Below are 20,577 nucleotides of genomic sequence, written 5' to 3'. Positions count from 1 at the left end.
AGCCAACCAAAGCAAGTGAGAGCTGACATGAACAGATGATAGCGCGAAACTAGCGGTCGCTCTGAACCAGACATGAATATAAATAGAGTGGTCAGGTGGGTTCAGATGATACCAGTTTCCTGCACGTATGTGGCTGTAGGGGCTGCTCTTATTCGTCTCTTCCACTTGCGGCTCGCTTGCTGCCATGGCGAGCCAAGCAAAATCGACCCAGGACTGATTCCTCCCATGGTGTGCGTTTTGCCACTAGTGTGGCTGGGTTATTGCGGTACACAACCGGCTTTATTAATTCATGACCTGCTCACTCTGCTGCCTCCTATGTCAGTGCGTGTCCATGGAAATATCACGTGGCTCCTCGGGAGGGACAGTGCGCTGCAACAGTAGATGCCACAACTTACGTTCATCTTAGCATCTCCCGTCATGGCCCACCACAGCTGCGCGTAATCGTTGGCGACTTTTCATGTTGGGTAAACGCCCGGGGCTTATTAGCACACACCATAAGGACGCTGTGTGTGTATATTTAAAACATGTTAGGCTGTTCATGGTAATATTTATTTCTTCAGAGCAGCAGTTTTTGCATTGGGCAGTACTGATAGGAGCGGCTGTGGTGCTGCTTCCTTTTTCTTTCCTTTTTTTTTTTGGCTCTTCGCGTACAGCTGGAAAACGTACCTTGCAGCATCACAGGGTGAAGAAGCGCCACATTTGGAGTAAAAAACATGGTTTTCATGCTTCCTAGTTTGCTACATTTAGAAGCGATCACCCGATCGTTAAATCACTTCAAACGAAGCATTGTTCAAGAAAAATGTTCCAAAAAAATACAACCACACAAGAAAACATTGTTTGCTCGACATGATTTATTCCAAGCCTGCAGGAATCTTTAATATTAAACTTTCAGGATCTTCCGCGATTTTGGTTTGGTGTTAATTACCTTTCGCTTGACATGCTTCTCTGCCAAATCAGAAGTGAAATTTGCCAAAAATGGCCTCATGAACTTCTGCATGAACAGCCTTAGCAGGGCACACAAACGGATTCTTTCGAAGTGATTGCAGCACCAGGTCCGTGAACTTCTTCAGTGGCTTTGGCCCCCTAACAAGTGCAGGAGCCACACTTGATACAGCATCTTCCAGGCAGCTGATGAAACCCACGAGTGCCAAAGTAGGATACGACAGCCTGCCATGGCCCATGCATGCAAGGATGGCAGTGGTGGTACACCGAGAGGCTGGTGCCCATAAATTAATGAGGCTGCCCTCGCATTTAGTGCAGTCCTGCATGGCTCTGACCAAGAAGCCAGCAATCATTGCCAGCGTGCTGGCTCGAAGGCTTCACTGAGGGGCACCTGCAAGAAAGAAAGCAGATTTGAGCCTAATGAAGCTTATTCTGGAAAATGCTAAGTGGCAGCATTTCAGTTCCAAAAGCACTCTTGAAGACACTGCTGCCATCAGTTGGCAACATGCTCTTACTTCATGGAATGTGTAAATTCGCAGCGAATTTAGGACAGTGGCTCAGGTGACAGTGCCCTTCAGAAGTGACCGTTCAGCAATGCTGGGTGCAGAATGAATGCTATCCCATCCTCTTGTTCAAAGCTTCTGCTGTTAATCCCCTCATTCACTGACCCTAATCATCTTGTGTCACCGCATGAACTCACTGTTCTAGATCAAAATCTTTACTTTTTTTGAGGTTCACGGCAAGAGCATAAAAGGCTATTGTACAAGCTTTACTTGACGATGTTGCTGTTTTGTGCCAGGCATTATAGCTTTTTCGTGATCAACTTGGAAACTGCATGTACACTTAAGCATACAGAGCCTAAACTATTATGAGTTGTCCCAACACTTTGCATACTTGGATAGTGCTCCAGCGCAGTAAGATGAAGGAGCAGAAGCTTCCTGACGTTATTGTGAGAAGTGGCCTTAGCAGGAATGGGAAACGGCTTTGTAGCCTTCCCCACCGAGCCCACCACGCTTCCTACGTTGGCACTGGACAAAGCGTGGATTCCAGTGACCAAGACCTTCTGCAGTGATGACGGCTGCGTAGGCATCAGTTTGGTTGTTCAACCCGTTGAGCTGCCTGATTGTGGAGAAGAGTTACTTGACATCATTGCTTGAGAACTTTGATGTCAGCACAAAATGAAATGCTATCTTCAAGAGGAATCTCGTGCACAGCACTGTGAACATGCTGGTTACTCTCAGTGCTTCATAAGTCACTTCAGACAGGAACTCCATCTTATACGTTATGGCTTCCTTCCATTCACTGAAATACTTCAGAAAGTAATTTTCCAGCCACGAAATTCTGTAAACTAAAAGTTCATAGAGTAGTGAAATAGAGCGTGTCACAAGAAAAACACCAAAAACCTCTTCAGTACCTGTTAATAAAGAAAAAGTGGTTTTCATATGCTAGATGTTGGAGTTTACATGTATTTAACTTTGCCAATCTATGTATTCTACAGCAAGATAGGGTAGGCATAAACACTGCCGAAACTATGACACACCTCTTGTCATCTGGACTGTAAAATGGCATTCTCATGGTCTGCTGGTCCAGTGAAGAATGGTGCTCTTAATATTGGGCAGTACAAACCCTTTGTGCATCAATTCCATAAATTCCACCGTCGGCAGGCAATTCTGGAAGCCAGTAGTAGCTCCAAGGCTCTCTCCATGCTATTGCAAAACTTGCAGGACTGTGGTGACCTAAACATGAACAGAAATCACTGGTGTTCATTCTTATGTTATCTATTCAGCAACCATTCTTTTCCATTTAGAGCATGTATCCTTCACGAAGACAACAAAAAATATGCCTGCGTACTTCACCTGAGGTGAAAAAACTTGGATAGCCCTGCCAACATTCATTTTTTCGAAATTTGACTGCCACAGGTGTTTCTTGGTTAGGCACCTCACCAATTTGAAGGCACCTTGCCTCTTCTGGATCCTATACAGCAGTCTGTGATGGGGCAAAATGTTAGTGCGGTGAAATTTGAATGGCTAAAGTAGAAAGGATCAACAGTTCGGCTCAGTGGGATGTATCCCTTGTGAAGCACCAGTATTCCAGAGGTATTTCTGCCTCGTGAAGGCATCTAGGCTTACCTTCCGCTCGTCGAGAAATTCTGTGTGCCCAGGGACACAGCGAGCCGGCAACGACGTGCGGAGATCCGCGCTGAGTAATGGTGACTTCGTAGATGACGTAGGCCTTCATCGGGGTACGGGCGCGCCCAACTGCAGGCTCCAATCCAAGTTGGCTCCAATCCCAAGTTGGCTCCAATCCAATCCAATCGTGGCCCACTGGTTCCGTAGTTCAGTCACGGAAAACTCGTGGAATGTAATTCCCTTTGCTGTGTGCCCGCTCAATTCGCAGAGCGGAATGCAGCAATACACCATCGCATGCAATGATTTTTCACGTCTGACGGGTGCTATAGGCTGCCTGTTAAATTCCGTAAAATTCCCGGCTTGTAGGCTGGAAGCAAGCAAAATAGCCAGAAACATGGTGGGGAAGCACACACACTTACACAAACAACGAACACTAACCCGCTTCCACCGCCACTATGACCATACCACAGCCTGTAACCGATGGCGTTGTATGGGCAGCGTTGGGGTAAGTTGTGGTGCCATGGAGCCGGTGAACAGGTCACAAACAATAAAACCGCTAGTGTTATGGCACGAGGCAGAAGTGACGACCTTAGAGAAAGTGGAATTTGTGCGGCTTTTTTTTTTTTTCTTGCCTGCGAGTACGTCATTAAGGAGTTTCTCCTAAGCCTTTCTCTATCTTGGGGTCAGCGCAATGCTGGTTAGAGGCGCTGCCGTGTGATTTGGCGCGCTGCTGACAACGTTGTTGCAGCACGATATGTTTAAAGTAACCGTGGCAAATGCTTGCGCTTTCGAATTACTAGGTATTCTCACCCATTGGTATACACATAAATTTGATGGAACCATGGCATCAGTACGAATAAACCGGAAGTTCGAATTAAGAGTGTTTGAATTAACGAGATTGACTGTGCTTCTAAGGATACTAGCAATCAACCATGACAAGTCAGCTCTTGACAATCCGAGAATCGCTCCTAAATCTAAAGTCTCATTGTGTACCATGCCTCTTTCACGAAAAACCAATCGAGAAGAGGAGAACTTAAGAGGAAACTTTAACTTGGGGGCTCCTATCTAATTACATGGGAAAGGAGAAATCGAGTACTAGGCACCCTGGATCCCCGAATGTATTATTGTATCAGAGGTCAACACACAGCTGTCGCCATCTAGTAGGGGCATGCGAAAGAACGCAGCTAGTGAAAATTCACCAAGTGCACACAGTAGATATTGAGCTGCCAAGTTGGGGGTGCAGCCCTTACGAGTCTATATGGTATATCAACAGGGTGTCTACCAACCGGGAAAAGCGGGAATTCTCAGGGATTTTGAGTAGTCTGGAAAAACTCGGGGGCTTTGTGCTTCTATCAGGGAAAATTAGCTGCAAATTTGTTGAAAGGGAACGAAAGTTGCGGTAATGCTGGCTAGAGTAACAGACAGCAATTGTAATGAATCGTCTTTGACGGCTTTTCGTCAGCTAGAGGAGTTGCCAATGTACAGTCAATGACCGACTTTCCGGATGCCCGATAATTTGGACAGTTTTACGGCACCACCACGTACCCCATACAGTCAATGTATCAGAACGTCTGAAATTTCTGACGCAAGAACTCTTCGCCGTCCGATTTTCCGGATGTTTTGCTGTGACCGCAGGTCTGAAATGGCTATGATCAAAGCCACCACCGCTGCCATTTTGATTACCTCGCCACCTCGAACCGACGCTCTCGCACGCAGATCCTCTGGAAGCCGTAGCCACCACTGCGGCAATGCTAGGCCTAACTGCTTCTTGCCATTGGGCGCCGTATTTTTCATTGAAAGAATTCGCCGCTGTCAGCAATAGCATTGACTCTGCCTTTGTGGTCCTCGCAATTGGCTTCGAAGCTCAGAACGCACTGTGCGTTGCATAACGCCAGTTCTTGAAAGTCAGCTTCGCCTCTGTACAGAAATGTTACTTGGTGAGGCATATGCAAATGTATTGCGGTGAAGCATAACAAGCGTGGGAAGGGGCTATCGCCACGGGACACATTATGTATTCCTTTATTATACACACATGCACCTGGTATCTCCTGTCACAGTATGAGCACCAATATGCCTAATAAGTGTACAGACAGGCCTTCAGAGCTTTTTCAAATGTGCCTGTGGTGGTTTGAGCCCTTGAAGGCAGTAGAAGACATGCATTCACTTTTTCCAACTGGCTGATTTTTCGGACGTTTTCGCGCCCCCGAGGAAGTTCAAAAATTGGACATGGACTGTACAACTGACCAAGAAGATGCTTCACATGGTCCATGGGACGAAGGAGTGGCGGAAAGAGGACGAGAACGGAAAGGACCTACCTATGCTTTGAGAAATGAGCGGGAAAGGAAGCGTGCTGTGGCCGCTTTGAAGGAGCTTGAGCTCAAAAAACGAAGTTTTGGCTGACGCCAATATGCAGGTGTCCCTCATGCGAACCAAAATAAACTCTTCAAAGCAGTGAGCACAACACTGAGGCATTGTACACGGGCTGACAGTATGTCAGGACAATTGAGGTTGACTCATTAGCTGTTGCAAAAGGAGAAGGAGGCTGAGGAAAAGCATTTATTGAAAAAAAAAAAAGGACAAGCAGGTGTCTTTCTACTTGCGTGGGAAGCAACCTTAGTCCACGGCTCCTGCGGCTCTTGCTGTCTTCCGGGCCCACCGCGCCAGTTGCTGTTGCAAGAGAATCTCAATTATGACAAAGTTTGGGCCTCATACCACTGAGCTTGCTATCAGTTGATAGAAATAGCTCATATTCGAAAATACTTGATTCTGTATGCGTCTCCTTTTTATTCGTATTTGAGAATGTCCAACTTGATTTGCAATTCTTTTTCGAAGACATTTTGTTTGTTGTGCATTTTACTAACCCCTCTCTTCTATTCTCTTTTTGAATAATATAAACACTACTCCTTAGTATTCAAACTGGATTAAGTCATTTCTTCTTTAATTTTTTCACATGCTTACTAGTGTGACAGCATCGGGCGACGTGGTTTCCCGTCTTGACATAAAACATAGTTCTGTGTCACTCAGGGAAATTTGCAGGCACTCGGGGAAAACCTGAAAAACTCGGGGAATTTGGAAATGTCAATTTGGTAGGCACCCTGATCAAATTTGTCCACTTTGGATGCTGTAATGGATGCAGTTTACAGATTGGTGATGTGTTTTTAACCTAGAGGAACCAAATTTTAAACATTGGGCTTCCATTTTTTTAAGCTATAATTATTAAAAAATTCTAGTAAAAAATTCAACCCTTAAATCGAAATTTCACTTCCAACCATCACTAGAACTTAACTCTCTCTCAAGTGCAAAAAAACTTTGTTGAAATCGACCTGGTGGTTATCTCTAAAAAGCATTTCTGCATTTTGCACGTATTTGAATACTAGGCAGTATCAGAGTTGGGGCCAAGCTAAAGCTTCCTCTCAAGCTTTAATCTCTCCTGCTTATGGTGATAACAAGATGGTGTCACTGTGTCAACGAAAAGCTGTGTGATACGCGGTGCGATGGCATCTCTTGTAGCTAGGTTTCTCTTGCAGTTTTTGAAGAAAGCATACTAGTAAAGTGCTGTTTTCTCGATTTCTACTGCGTGTGTTATAATATTTCACCAGGAGCTAGAAGAAGGTTTGAGGATTGGAAAAAAAAAAAAGAAATCATTTGGAAGATAAAATATTGTGGCCGAAATTGACCATCTCAATTGCCGTATCCCCCCTTAACTAGGCATATAAGGGGCATCTGAAAGTGGAATATATCATCCTTTTTCTCACATTTTGTGTTCCCCAAGTATAGATTTCCATGCAAAAATTCTTATGCTCGTCATGTGCATACTCTATCTTGTCATTCTCTTATAGTGTACTTGCTACTTCAGTGCTTATTGCGTCATGACAGAGTTTTTGCTTGCTTTATTTCTCTTAAACTGTGCATGTGTTACATATAAGCTTGAGAGCATGCACTCCATCAATATTTTATTGTATTTGTATGTGCCATGCTTTGTATTATCCTTGGCACGGTTGTATCGCTATCTGTCAAAGGTGATGGTCAGTCAATACTTTCAAGCCCATTTTTGAGGCTTTTTGTCCACAGCCTACAGAATCATTGCCTTCCAGTCTTGATGCAGAAAATTGAATTGAAAATTGTAATGCATCTCATGGTGTTTACCGTGCTTTTTCTGCTGCAGGGCACACCAGTCCTTTCCTTGCTGAGACTTCTGGTGCAGCCCTCACTCCTTGCTGTTTATGGAAGCACTGATGAGTATGCACTGCTTGTTTTGCATGTGGTCATTATTTTCCAGTCAGTCTTACTGGCTGGCCCATGCATTCTTGGTTAGGAATGCACTTTGCCCACCTGGTACAGTTCAGAGTGCTGCCATTCACCAGTGTCGCTATTCACCAGGCCTCTGCTATCTTGTTAGCCTTGCTTACTTGCATATTTTGAATCGAACTGATAACTGTAGGCCAGTTTTTATGGTGGCTCAGTGCAGCAGCCAAAAGATGTACAGTAAAAGCTCGTTAATTCGAACCGCAAGGGGAAGCCGCTTCAGTTCGAGTTAACGAAAGTTCGAACTAACGAAAGGGAAGGAGAGCAACAGTACACTGCGATTTGGAAGCAGTAGGGCATGTCAGAAAGTGATGGCGTTTGCCGCGGGCACACGCCATCTTCAAGTCGAAGCTCTGGGTCCGACTGTGCCCCACCACCGATGTCCACCGAAACGAACGCTAGCCGAGGCTTAACACCATCACAATGAATCGCGACGGCTGATACCTCCTAATCTGAAAACAGAGGTGCACAAACGATGAAGACTGCCGAGACAAAGACGCTGAACATGTGAAGGTGGCGAAGGCCCTGATTCGTTGGTTCTTGATTGCAAGCACAGCTGCGACGTACTTGATTCGCTGTGTTTTGGCGCTTGCCGTGCCATCTCCGCGCGACATTAGTAGCTGTACAAGATTTGTAAAGCCTCCGAGATTCGCAACGGGCAAGAAGTCTCAAAGGTTACGTAGAACGGAGAGGCGGCAGCCGCCGCTGCCTTCTGGCTGACTGCGCGCAGGTTAGATTTTTTTCCGATTTTGCCATTCTCTCCGTTTCGGAGGCAATACAGCCTTGTGTGTAGGCAGTAGGCGTGTTTCTCTGGCCGTGTGCCACGCGAGCGTAGTTCGAATTATCCGTGAGGGAACCTTCTCGCGTTCGAATTAACGGACTTTTTTATACATAGACTTCTGTGGAGCTTGGCCGGACCAAATCGTACAGTTCGAATTATCCATAAATTCGAATTATTGAAGTTCGAATTAACGAGCTTTCACTGTATTTACCATCCATCCCTTTCAACAGTGCTTTGACCTGTACATGTAATGTCCAGCCTGATGTGCTCAATGCCGCCGTCAAAGCACTCGGTTGGCCTGGGTTCTGATTGTCACTTTCGCCTCTACTGGTCACTAGCCATTCACTGCATACCAAAACTGTTCACTGGTGGTTGTAACTTGACCTGTGCAACATTTGGTCCGAACTCGCGACTGGCAACCGCAGGGTGACGCAGCTGTTTCAGCATCTGCTGACCCTGGGTCTGCAGAACCCATCGCGGCTTCACCTGGCACAGTCGGTGCTGGGCTGTCTGGAACGCTGTCCACCAGCTGCACCTCTTGCCTGTGCCTTCTGGATGGCACTGGCCTCGTCTCTGCTCCACTTCTTGCAGTCGGGCCAGGAGGTGAACCAGGGCAGCGACCTGGAGCCCGACTTCTCAGCTCTGGTGGCTGCCCTCACTTTTCCCGTCCATCATGCACTGCCCGATGTGGGGGCCAAGGTGGGTACACTGAGTTTTACTTCTGCAACCTTTGATCAACCTTTGATTACTCAATTCCGAAACTTGAGGAGTGACGAACATCAGCCACAGCAATCATTTCACTTCTTAAACATCTTAATTACTGAAACTCAAAAGAACTATCACGAGGGAACACCACACAATGTAGTCTGCAAACAATGTAAATAACTAGTTCTGAGTTTGATTCATTGGAACTAGAAACATCACACTTTTGTATATTCACCTACCACAAGTTGGCCATATTAGGCCGCTAGGTCTAACGAGCGCCATTTCATAGAAAGTCTGCTACAAAAGTTGCAGTTTCTTGCATACTTGAAATGGAGGCAACTGTGTTGGTGGCTGCTATGTGTGCAGCATCGAACATGTAATTCATGCTTGAAACAATGTGCAGCATATGAAATTTTAGCATAATGCCATTACACTGTAAAACCTTGTTAGCTTGGAAGCTGTAAGAAATGGAAAGAAACTGCAAGGCTGTAGGCTCACATGCTGGCTTTTTTTGCGTTGAGAACTGATTGCCCCTGCTCAAGAATGCTGGTCATCTTGCTCAAGATCACGATTAATAAGCTTTGACCACATTGATGCATCACCGACAACGTCCTAAATTAAGAAAAAGAAAAAAAAAGACTAATTCGCAGCGCATCGTTGCTGCCTGACGCCACAGAATAGCAGTGTGCAGTAGAGCGAGTGTGTGCAAATGGGGATACAGTCAAACCCACTTCATTCAAGTGCGAAGAAAATTTCATTGTCATAACCAATAATTGGTAAACCAGGTTACACAAAAAAGTGAAGGGGACAAAAATGGATGCATTTTAAGGGGGAAGGCGGCTTTTGCATCACGAAAAATGGTCAAAGAAATTCATTTATTTAATATCGCATTTTCAGTTTCTATAAATCCTTTTCTATCTGATTCCGAAATATCATCACTGTAAACCACGTAGAAGTGCTCTAAAAATTTTGTTTTATCAGCCAAGGTGGTGATTGCGGAAATCAAGAAAGAACGGTGTTTTTCAAGCCACAGTATATCTCCGGAACAGCGCAACCCAGCGCTGCCATCTTGGTCTCATTGGAAAGCGCATTTCTCCATCTCCAAAATTTCTGCTTTGGCTATCTCCTCCATACAGAAGCAAGCACTCAAAAAGCAAATGATTGAAGGTGCAGGGATGCACGACTCTCACGCGTCCCTTGATATGTTGTTTTCCCGCATAGCTCCTGTCTCCTGTAATCTGGCTTCGCCGTGTGGCCTGGGGTCCACGGCAGTTAGGTTAAAACGCAGTACGAGAAATGGTGTGAGTGTTGCGCTGGTAACGCCGCCTCAAGGCAGGGTTACAGTCGCCGACCGTAAATTCGGACCTCATGGGGACAGCGGAAATGTCCGACTAAACAGGTGTCCGAAAAAGCAGATTAAGAAAAAAAAAACTGAAATCCTTTATTTCCACGCACTTATTCGGGCTCGGCAGTAGGCTTGAAGAAATCGTGAATGCGCTGTTGTACGCTGTTCCGTTTACGCGCAATCAGATAAGCCTGAATCTCGGAGAGGGTCGTGCTGTCACTATAGGCGGCTGAAAGCACAGTCACTGCTTGTGCATGCTCCGCCTGCGACGGCAGCGTAGCACATGGTGCGTCATCTTCCGACTCGGAGTCACCGTCTGGGGGTGCACCAGAAACCTGACGAATGATCTCGCTGTCGTCGAGTTCTGCGCATGTCAGTAGAGCAGTGTCAGCACCTGTGAAACTGTCAAATGAGACGGTGTCCGGAATCGCAATGCAACCACTGCGCAGGTCTACCGGCAGAACATTTTCCGCGTCAGTAGGGAGCACATCGCGAGGCGACAAATCTTAGTCCTCCCGGCACCCGCTTGCCGGCATTCCTCAGCAAAGTCTGCGCGGGCACTGTCGGCGCCATTAGACACTTGACGCGATGTTTCCGTACGCCGCGTTCGTTCACCGAAACCTCGACACAGCACACAAAGCAAACACCACCGTGTCGACACCAGTCGCACAAACGAAAAACGTGGCGTGCTCGCAGCTCGCAGCGTCGTGCGCGAAGAAACAAATCAGCTGCTGGATTGTCTTGACATGGCTTACTAAGCTGAAACCGGAACTGCTGTAGAGCCACTCTATTGAAGCAGGCAGAAACGATGATGATTAGCGGGGATTTCCAGTAGCGGCACTTCGTGGGGCAGCAAGGAGCTCTGTTCAAACAAAAAACAAAAACAGTTTGACAGCGAGTCAAACTGTGCGCTGGCACCGTGGTGCGCCGGTCAGAATCGGTGCGTGATGCTCTCGATCAAATTGGCTCAAGGAGTGTCCGAAAAATCAGGCGAGAGGTTGCAACATGTCCGAACTTTCGGCAGTTGTTATACATTATGGTCTATGGGAAGAATGGCGGTGCTGCGAAGCTGACCGAATAATCGGGCATGTCTGAATTTTTGGAGTCTGAAAAATCGGTCGGCGACTGTACTTGGGCGCAGAAAGGAGAAGGCGCTTCCTCTTTGGTTCGGGATCGGCAAGCTGCACAGACGTTCCGTGAGCGCGTCGATCCATGCTTCTGCGAGACCGTCTTGTAAGGCCTCGTTCGAACGCGCGAACAACCAGGCGTTGGGATCCAGCATGGGGCAAACATATTCGCTCACTATCCAGTCGTGGTGAGTCGGACTTCCTAGATTTCTCGTGCGCTCATCGGCATGTTTTGGGGTTAGCAACTCGGCTAGCAGGCATTGATCTTTGAAAGGTGCAATAAATGCCCTTGTGATTGTTTGCACTGCTGTGTTGTCGTTCCTTTTTCCCAAGAGCATGGCTGTAAGAATCCCACAAAGGTCATGCGGGAGTCTTGCAATTGGTCACACCCGCCACGGGACTCCAGCACGGTTTGCCATTGGTCTGGCGCTTGCGTCATCTGCTCGGCTCTTTGTACCTCGCGAGTCTGGCTCTCCACTCGCCATAATCTCGACGTGTCAAAATGGGCGCTACCCGGACATCGCAGTAGCGTGGCTGGTCCCTACGTTTGTGGACGTCTCAGACCCGCAGCTAAGCGTACTGAACATCGGCGACGCGGACATTGCGACCAAGATTCGCACATGGAATCCTCGGACACATGGCTAAGCCTCTCAGCACTCGTTTTGGATTTCGTGACCAAGCACATTGCGCACGCAATCCTCAGACCCGCGGCTAAGCATTTCGCACATAGGAGTCTCCGACTCGCCGATCAAGCACATTGCGCGCGTAATCTCGGACCCTCGTCTAAGCGTTTTGTGCACCGGCACCTCCGACTGCGCGACTAGGCACATGAAGTGTCGACTCCTCGAGCCCGTGTCTAGGCATTTCGCACCTCGGACTGCGCGGCTAGGTACTTCGCGCTTCGGTACCTCGGACTGCGTGACTAAGCACATCGAGTGTCAACTCCTCGAGCCCGCAGCTAGGCATTTTGCGCTTCGGCATCTCGAACTGCACGACTAAGTACACCGATCGTCGATTCCTCGAGCCCGCGTCTAGGCATTTCGCGCGTCGTCACCTCGGACTGTGCGACTAAACACATGAAGTGTCGACTCCTTGAGCCCGTGACTAGGCATTTTCACATCGGCACCTCGGACTGCACGGCTAGGTACTTTGCGCTTCGTTACCTCGGACTGCGTGACTAAGCACATCGAGTGTCGACTCCTCGAGCCCGCAACTAGGCATTTTGCGCTTCGGCACCTCGGACTGCTAAGTACACCGATCGTAGACTCCTCGAGCCCTCGTCTAGGCATTTTGCTTGTCGTCACCTCAGACTGCGTGACTAGGCACACCAAGTGTCGACTCCTTGAGCCTGTGACTAGGCGTTTTGCACATCGGCACCTTGGACTGCGCAACTAGGTACTTCGCGCTTTGGCACCTCGGATTGCGGGACTAAGTTCACCGAGCGTCAACTCCTCGAGCCCGTAACTAGGCATTTCACACTTCAGCACCTCGGACTGCGCGACTAGGCACATAAAGTGTCGACTCCTCGAGCCCGTGACTAGGCATTTCACACGTCGGCACCTTGGACTGCGCAGTTAGGTACTTCGCGCTTCGGCACCTCGGACTGCATGACTAAGCACATTGAGTGTCAACTCCTCAAGCCTGTGACTAGGCATTTCACACTTCAGCACCTCGGACTGCGCGACTAACACATCGAGTGTCGACTCCTCGAGCCTGCGACTAGGCATTTTGCGCTTTAGTATCTCGGACTGTGCAGCTAGGTGCTTCATGTGTCAGCACCTTGAACAGTGTAACTAAGCATATCGAGCGTCAGCCGTCAGTGAGCCAGAAAATCGTCTCGTGTGCATGAAATCAAAGGGCAGAGACCCAAAAAACCAAAGGCAGCAAAAACTACAATCCTGATGCATATTGAGAGATGTGAACTGCCCTAAAAACTTTGAAAGACGTTTTCTCAAAAGTGTGTTTAGGGCGTTCTGCATTGTCTGTGGAAAGGGTAGCACGGGAATGCCTGGATCAATTTTGATCCTGTTTGTTTTTAGCTAATGACAGTCTTCAATATCTTGCTTAGGGCTTAGTTCTTCTTCTGCATGCTAATTTGGGAAAGACAACTTCTGGTGCAATTAGAGAAGGTGAACACGATGTTCTGTGTCAAAAAAAATTAAGCGGTTCAAAAAAGTTTTGGAATTGTTGTACCCTGTAGTGCTTTTTTGAGCAAAGATTAAAGCTACAAGCAGCCCCCTGGCATGTTTTGTTAAGCTATAATGCTGGCTGCCACAGGGCCACCTAAGAGCTATGTTCATCAGTGGTGTTAACACCTCGCCACCTGGACATTTAACGGGCAGCCGAGAAAGATTCTTTGCACTTGAAAAAGGCCAAGAAGCAATCGCAAGAGAAGGTGGAAAGGCGGCAAAAGAAGAGAATGTCTAAGGACATATTCAGTTATGCTGCAGGGTCATTTTAGACCCAATATATGCACTCAAAACTTTCAAAGCTCATTTTCTCAATATGGCTTTTTTGGCTGGTGAGGCTGCATATTCCAGCCATATCTCTGTAACTGCTCATCAGATTTCCATTTTTTTTTATTGTGTATCTGAATAAATTTCTGAGGACAAGACAAGCCCATTTTTTATATATTATATCTGTGATTTGTGATATTTAATCAAAATTTGATTGATAATATCTTAATTACCAACACTAAATTCGATGTACTGCTAAAATTTTTCACCAAGGAAATCTTTAAAAAGCGCTCTGTTTTGCCCTGAAGTATCCATCTGAGAATCATGATAGTGTATTTCACAGTTGCGGCACCTTTTCAATGTTCTCCAGGCCTGGAATGAGAAAACCATGTGCACCATTCTGACATATTGCTGTAACTTGAGAACCAGTTAACATAACTGCTTGAAATTTTGTAGCTCTACTAATGCTTTTGCTATGAGTCAATCCTGAAAATTTCACTAAAATATCTCGATAAACAAGAAAGTTGGTATCCGAGGGTAGCATCCTCTTTTAAAGGGACACTAAAGGTTACCAGAAAGTCAAGTTAAAGTGGTAGAGCAATGTTCTAGAACGTCTAAGGCGTCAATACAGTCGACTCCCGATAATTCGAAGCTGCTTAATTGGAATTTTCGGTTAATTAGAAGTGAAGTGCTGGTCCCGTCAGTTTTGCATGTAATCCTATAGAAGAAATCGCTCAGTAATTCGAAGTCCTCATCCAGTAATATTGTTTAATTGGAAGTTAATATTCAGCCGGGATCCTCGAGGTGACCGTCATTCTTTTGTAGAATGTGCAATTTTTCAAGTGTTGCAACAGTTCCGTGCTACGCGTTGGTGTCATCGCCGCCGCAGCCGCCCGCAACGCCATCCTCCTTGGAGCGGCGCGATTATTCATTGCTACGGCTGCCGTGGCCTCCGCGATCAACTCCGGCGGGAGGCAAAGCGGAGGCCACGCCCGGCTGCCGCGCGTGGCCGGAGCTGATCGCGGAGGCCACGTGGGTGCCATAGGTGCACGCAGCACTGCATACTGCCAGTGGCGAGATTGTGCGAGATTAGTCTTGCAGCGTGCGCAGCGTTTGTCGAGGCGTGTGTTGGTCCAGTGCCTTTGTGCGGGAAGCTCGTAGGCTTGGTTGTTCCACGAGTGATTCGGAATTGACTGTACCTAGTCGCGCAGTTTATAGCCATGGCAAACCGTGGCTCTTATCGCACGCTCGACCTGGCAACGAAAGTCGAGGTTTTGAAGGAAGTTGAGAAGGGAGGTGCCGCCAAACAAGACATAGCGCTGAAGTACGGGATCAAGCCGAACACGCTCTCAAACTACATCAAGAACAAGCGCACAATAATGGATGCATTTGACAACGACAAGTTCAAGACTTCTCAGAAGCGAATGCACACCGGCGCTTATCCAGAGTTGGAGAAGGCTCTGCTGGTTTGGATTAGGGAGGCCAGGAGCAACAAACTTTCTCCCAGCGGAGACAGCGTTGCGATGAAAGCCCGAACGCTTGCAGCAATGTTGGGGATCGATGACTTTGTTTCGTCAGATGGATGGCTGACGTGCTTTAATTATCGCCATGACCTGGTTTTCATGAGCGTGTGTGGTGAAAAGGCGTCCGTTAACCAGGAAACATGCGCCACGTGGAAGGACTGATAGCTGCGTGAATATCTCGCCGAATACAGACCGGAAGACATCTTCAATGCAGATGAGACTGCACTACAGTCGCCGACCGTTTATTCGGACCTCACGGGGACTGCGAAAATGTCCGAATAAACAGGTGTCCGAAAGAGCAGATTAAGAAAAAAAAATGAAATCCTTTATTTCCACGCACTTATTCGGGCTCGGCAGTAGGCTTGAAGAAATCGTGAATGCGCCGTTGCACGCTGTTCCGTTTACGCACAATCAGATAAGCCTGAATCTCGGAGAGGGTCGTGCTGTCACTATAGGCGGCTGAAAGCACAGTCACTGCTTGTGCATGCTCCGCCTGCGACGGCAGCTTAGCACATGGTGCGTCATCTTCCGACTCGGAGTCATCGTCTGGGAGTGCACCAGAAACCTGACGAAGGATCTCGCCGTCGTCGAGTTCTGCGCATGTCAGTACAGCAGTGTCAGCACCTGTGAAACTGTCAAATGAGACAGTGTCCGGAATCGTAATGCAACCACTGCGCAGGTCTACCGGCAGAACATTTTGCGCGTCATTAGGGAGCACATCGGGAGGCGACAAATCTTAGTCCTCCCGGCACCCGCTTGCCGGCATTCCTCAGCAAAGTCTGTGCGGGCACTGTCGGCGCCATTAGACACTTGACGTGATGTTTCCGTACGCCGCGTTCGTTCACCGAAACCTCGACACAGCACACAAAGCTAACACCACCGTGTCGACACCAGTCGCACAAACTCTTGAAAAACGTGGCCTGCTCGCAGCGTCTTGCGCGAAGAAGCAAATCAGCTGCTGGATTGTCTTGACATGGCTTACTAAGCTGAAACCAGAACTGCTGCAGAGCCACTCTAACCAGGCAGAAACGATGATGATGAGCGGGGATTTCCAGTAGTGCCACTTCGTGGGGCAGCAAGGAAGCTCCGTTCAAAATAAATATGACGTTCAGCAAGTCGAACCATGCACCGGTCAGAGTAGGTGCATGGTGCTCTCGACCGAGTTGGCTCAAGGAGTGTCCGAAAAATCAGACGAGAGGTTGCAAGGGGTCCGAACTTTCGGCAGTTGTTATACATTATGGTCTATGGGGAGAATGGCGGTGCCGCGAAGCTGACCGAATAATCGGGCATGTCCGAATTTTTGGAGTCCGGAAAATCGGTCGGCGACTGTATTCTATCGGCTTCTACCAGAGAAGGCCCTGACATTCAAGGACGACGACTGTGCTGGGGGCAAACGCAGCAAGGAGAGAGTGTCGGTGCTGATCGCGGCAAACATGACTGGCACGGAACGATGTCGGTTACTTGTGATCGGGAAAGCCGCGAAGCCGAGATGTTTTAAAGGCATGAAGACGCTGCCTGTGGACTATGAGGCGAACAAGAAAGCGTGGATGACGGCCGAAATCTTCAAGAGCTGGATAAGCAAATTGGACCGCAAGTTTGCTGCTTCGAACCGCAAGGTGTTGTTCCTTGTCGATCACTGCAGTGCTCACGTGAATGTGCCAGCCTTGAGTGCAATACGCCTCGCATTTTTGCCTGCAAACACAACGGCTGTTTTGCAGCCAATGGACCAAGGCATCATCAAGAATGTTAAAGTCCTGTACAGGCGGCACCTCCTCGAGCGCATGATTTTGTGTATGGACAGCTCCACAAAGTACGAGGTGAGCCTGCTTAGTGCCATCCACATGTTGGCGCGAGCATGGGATCGTGTGAAGCAAGAAACAATCGCAAACTGCTTCAGGGCTTGCGGTTTTGTGGCAGCTTCTTCGGAGGATGCCTCTGAAATTTCAGTGAAGGAAGCGTCAACAAGCGAGCTTGACGGCACTGATTTTGATGATGCTCTCGAGGACGTCAATTTTGAAGATTACGTCGCCGTAGACAAGGCGGTCGAAACGTGTGGTGCGCTGACGGATAGCGAAATTGTAGAGATTATTTGGCCCCAGGAAGCGACCCAGAAAAGCGACGATGACGTTGAAGGCGAGCCGCAACCTAAGGCTGCTGATGTAGCTGTGGGCCTTGCTCTCGCGGAGCGCTTCTTGGCCGCTGAAGGTAACGCGGAAGAAGCGTTCCGCCACTTCTACAGCCTGCAGAACTTGCTTTCAGCAGCGCGATTCGGCAAGAAGCAAAGCAAGATGACCGACTATTTTTCTTAGAGAAAATACTCGATTTCACCACAAATGAAGTGCTGTTTTTTATGTTTTGTGCTTAATCGGAAGTTCGTTTCATTCGAAGTTTTTTGCGGTCCCCGTGAACTTCGTATTAACGGGAGTCGGTGTAATCGCGAACAGAGCTTTAGTAACCGAGAAATTGAGGTAAATGCATGACATGATTTGAGACCCCCCAGCGACATTCCGGTACTAGCCCGATGACGAAAGCACTCCTCATAATTTGTGTTACTAATACACAACTACTCGTATTAAAAATATCATTTCATTCGATTATAAGACGGAAGGAAATGCTACTTGTCTACGTCTATTCGATTTTAAGAAAAAATAACATTTTGACGTTACCCTTCAGTAGTATGGGTGGTCGAAAGGTTTCGTTCTCGCTCGACTCTGCGCGCCGCGCACGCTTTGGAGTTTCAGTAGTTTCGTTATCGCGTCGTGCTGTGCGGGTTCTGCTGGCTCGCGAAACTTTAATGTGGAACAAGCAGCGAGAATGCCACGTCCACGTGATGTCGCGGGAAGCCCTCGTTGCTTTCCCGCTTCGGAGAGCCGGTGTCGAGGCCGCCGCCGTAGTACGCAACGATGCCGGCAGCGCAAGCCCTCAGCAGAAGGTCGCGCTTGTCAGTGCTCACATTGCTGAATTTGAGCCCAGGATCGCGAGCCAATCTGTCGTTGTCAGGGTCCATTGCGACGAGCGTCGAAGTTTGCATCATAGAATGAAGTACCAGCTTATGGTCGCGCGTTTCTCCTTCCGCTAGCCACCATACTCCCGCTTTCGCTCTGCTGTCGGCTCTGTCTTGGCTCTGTTTCTGGCCGCACGTTTGCGTTTTGCGCAGAAAAGCCGTAGCGCCGTCTGCGGACGCCGTTCTACTCACTGATGGCGCAACGTCACTACGAGACCATGATGTCAGTACTCCTCGATCGGAGGGCGGGCGATTTGAACTGCGTTAGAGGTACGCGCACGCTTCAGAACGCATTTTCTCTTAAAATAAGTCTCTCCTTGGCACGAAAGAAGCGTTTGGAGGTTTCTAGGATGGTATTTCAACAGTCCACGTTGACTTACTAGTAACCTTTAGTGTCCCTTTAACGTTGGATCTTGTACTGTCCTGTGACTGGCACAGCATGGCCCTAATCGCATTTGCGCCATTAAACTTGAGTTAATAAACTTGAATTAATTATAATTAACTATTTAACTAAGTTAACGAACAACCTAACTTAATTAACAAAAATTGAACTAACGACATATCGCTGCGGCAAGTTCGGGGTGCGATCTTTACACGGGAAAGAAAAAAAATCGAATTTTGATGACAAAATTGTGGGGTGCGATCACTATGCGAGTGCGATCATTATGCAAGTAAATACGGTACTTCAGTTTCGTCTACTTGTTTCTACGTTGTGCAATCACGTGTGCAGACACCGAAACTGTCATTTTCTACCGTGTTCCAGTGCGGGATCATGCTCTGTGATCCGCTTGTATCTGCCTTAGTGTTCGTGCAGCACTGACTCATACCACTAATCAGGTGTCCTCGTGCACAGTGTGCAAAATCGTGCGCTGCACAAAACAAGACCATCACAACAGCTCGCATGTGATGCAAGAAAGTGACGAGAGAAAAAAAAAAATAAGGTCGGGCCTGTGACGTATTCATCGCGCGATCCTTGAGCTCCGGTAAAGCTCACCTCCTGAAATCATGGGTTCGCGGCGCTGAGATATATATATCTCGGCTAATAATGAGACGATTCGAATAATTTTTTCGGAAGCACGCACCATAGAGAGCATGTACCAAGTTCCAGCATATAACCAAAATTTGCCGTGTGGCCTGGTGAGGGGCTCTGAGGCCTTATGGCTGTGCATAAACCACGTGAGCCTGAGTGTGGCTAGAGCCGGGAAGTTCTCATCTGTGTTGCTTCGGCCAAAAAAACACAAAGTTTGAAAGGTTGAGTGTCATCATGATCGGTTATCAGTGACGACATAAAGCATTGACAAACAGTGATTTCCAGATAGCGCTGTATTAGGCTCTAGTAGAGGCATAGTTATTCCCGATTAAGGGTTCCAGCACCTGAAATTTCAGACGTCCTTATACAATTGGCTCTATATGGTATGTGGTGGCGTTGCAAAGACATCCAAGTTATCAGATATGTCTGGAAAGTTGGGTGTCGAGAAAATCAGTTGTTGACCGTATCTCCAGGATCGGCTCACCTGGTCTCTTTGTCAAGAGAAGGATGAACCAAGCATCAATGCTCTGGAAGACAAGATCGACATTATTGTGCGTAAGACATAACAGGAATAAAATACAGAATGAGGGAATAATGATCATGAAAAAGCGACAGACAAAATAGACAAATCAACATTTCATTAGAGAATCATTTGAACCGCCATGTATGTCTACCTTGACTTTCATGTTGGCACTTAGTGGGTCCTTTTTTTTGTTTTATTTTACAATTTAAATCTGCAAAATAACTATTCTTAACAGTACAAGCTCATGTCACTTTTCTCCTACCTGCCAGGTGCGCAAGGCAGTGACCCGCAAATGGCTACAATTGTACCAAGCGTTTTCGTGCTCAGCGGTGCTGGTGCCCAACGTGTCTCCACAGGGTGTCTGCCACGAGGTCTGGCGCCGCCTGTTCCCTGGCTTTAATGATCAGCTCAAGCAGGTGAGCCACTGCGTCCTGCCTTGCTTGCCATTTGTTGCACCTTGATGGATACTGCCACAGGGCAACACTTTACCAGTCCTCGTTCTCCTGCTAACGCTTTGTACAATTGCAACAGGAATGAAACACGAACACCATATCGTGTGGCTTTCGGTACATGCTGCACCATTACGTCACCCATGAGAAACTGCTCCACATTCACATTTGAGCTATGGAGTTCCTAGCTTTCCATCCTGCTTTCATAATCGCAACCGTAGCTCAACTTTTGTGCATTTTGACGTGCCAGTGGAGTGC

At 47.7% G+C, this 20,577-nt stretch overlaps 1 protein-coding gene across 3 annotated transcripts in view; it reads left to right on the top strand.

The window, feature by feature from the left end:
• LOC135907566 (telomere-associated protein RIF1-like) overlaps positions 1-20,577 on the top strand; it is a 307,714-nt gene that overhangs the window by 104,144 nt on the left and 182,993 nt on the right. For all 3 annotated transcript variants that reach the window (XR_010566054.1, XM_065439245.1, XM_065439243.1), the window contains exons 15-17: positions 7,237-7,310; positions 8,583-8,856; positions 20,140-20,286. Coding sequence is in view for 2 of the 3 variants with exons in the window: in XM_065439245.1 (XP_065295317.1) it covers positions 7,237-7,310; positions 8,583-8,856; positions 20,140-20,286 (495 nt within the window). In the remaining variant the exon portion in view is untranslated. The remainder of the gene's footprint in view (positions 1-7,236; positions 7,311-8,582; positions 8,857-20,139; positions 20,287-20,577) is intronic.

Source organism: Dermacentor albipictus, chromosome 1 (assembly GCF_038994185.2).
Source record: "Dermacentor albipictus isolate Rhodes 1998 colony chromosome 1, USDA_Dalb.pri_finalv2, whole genome shotgun sequence".
In the NCBI taxonomy this organism is placed as follows: Eukaryota; Metazoa; Arthropoda; class Arachnida; order Ixodida; family Ixodidae; genus Dermacentor; species Dermacentor albipictus.
Note: the sequence above shows the minus strand (reverse complement) of the source record. Positions and strands in the feature narration are given on the sequence as shown.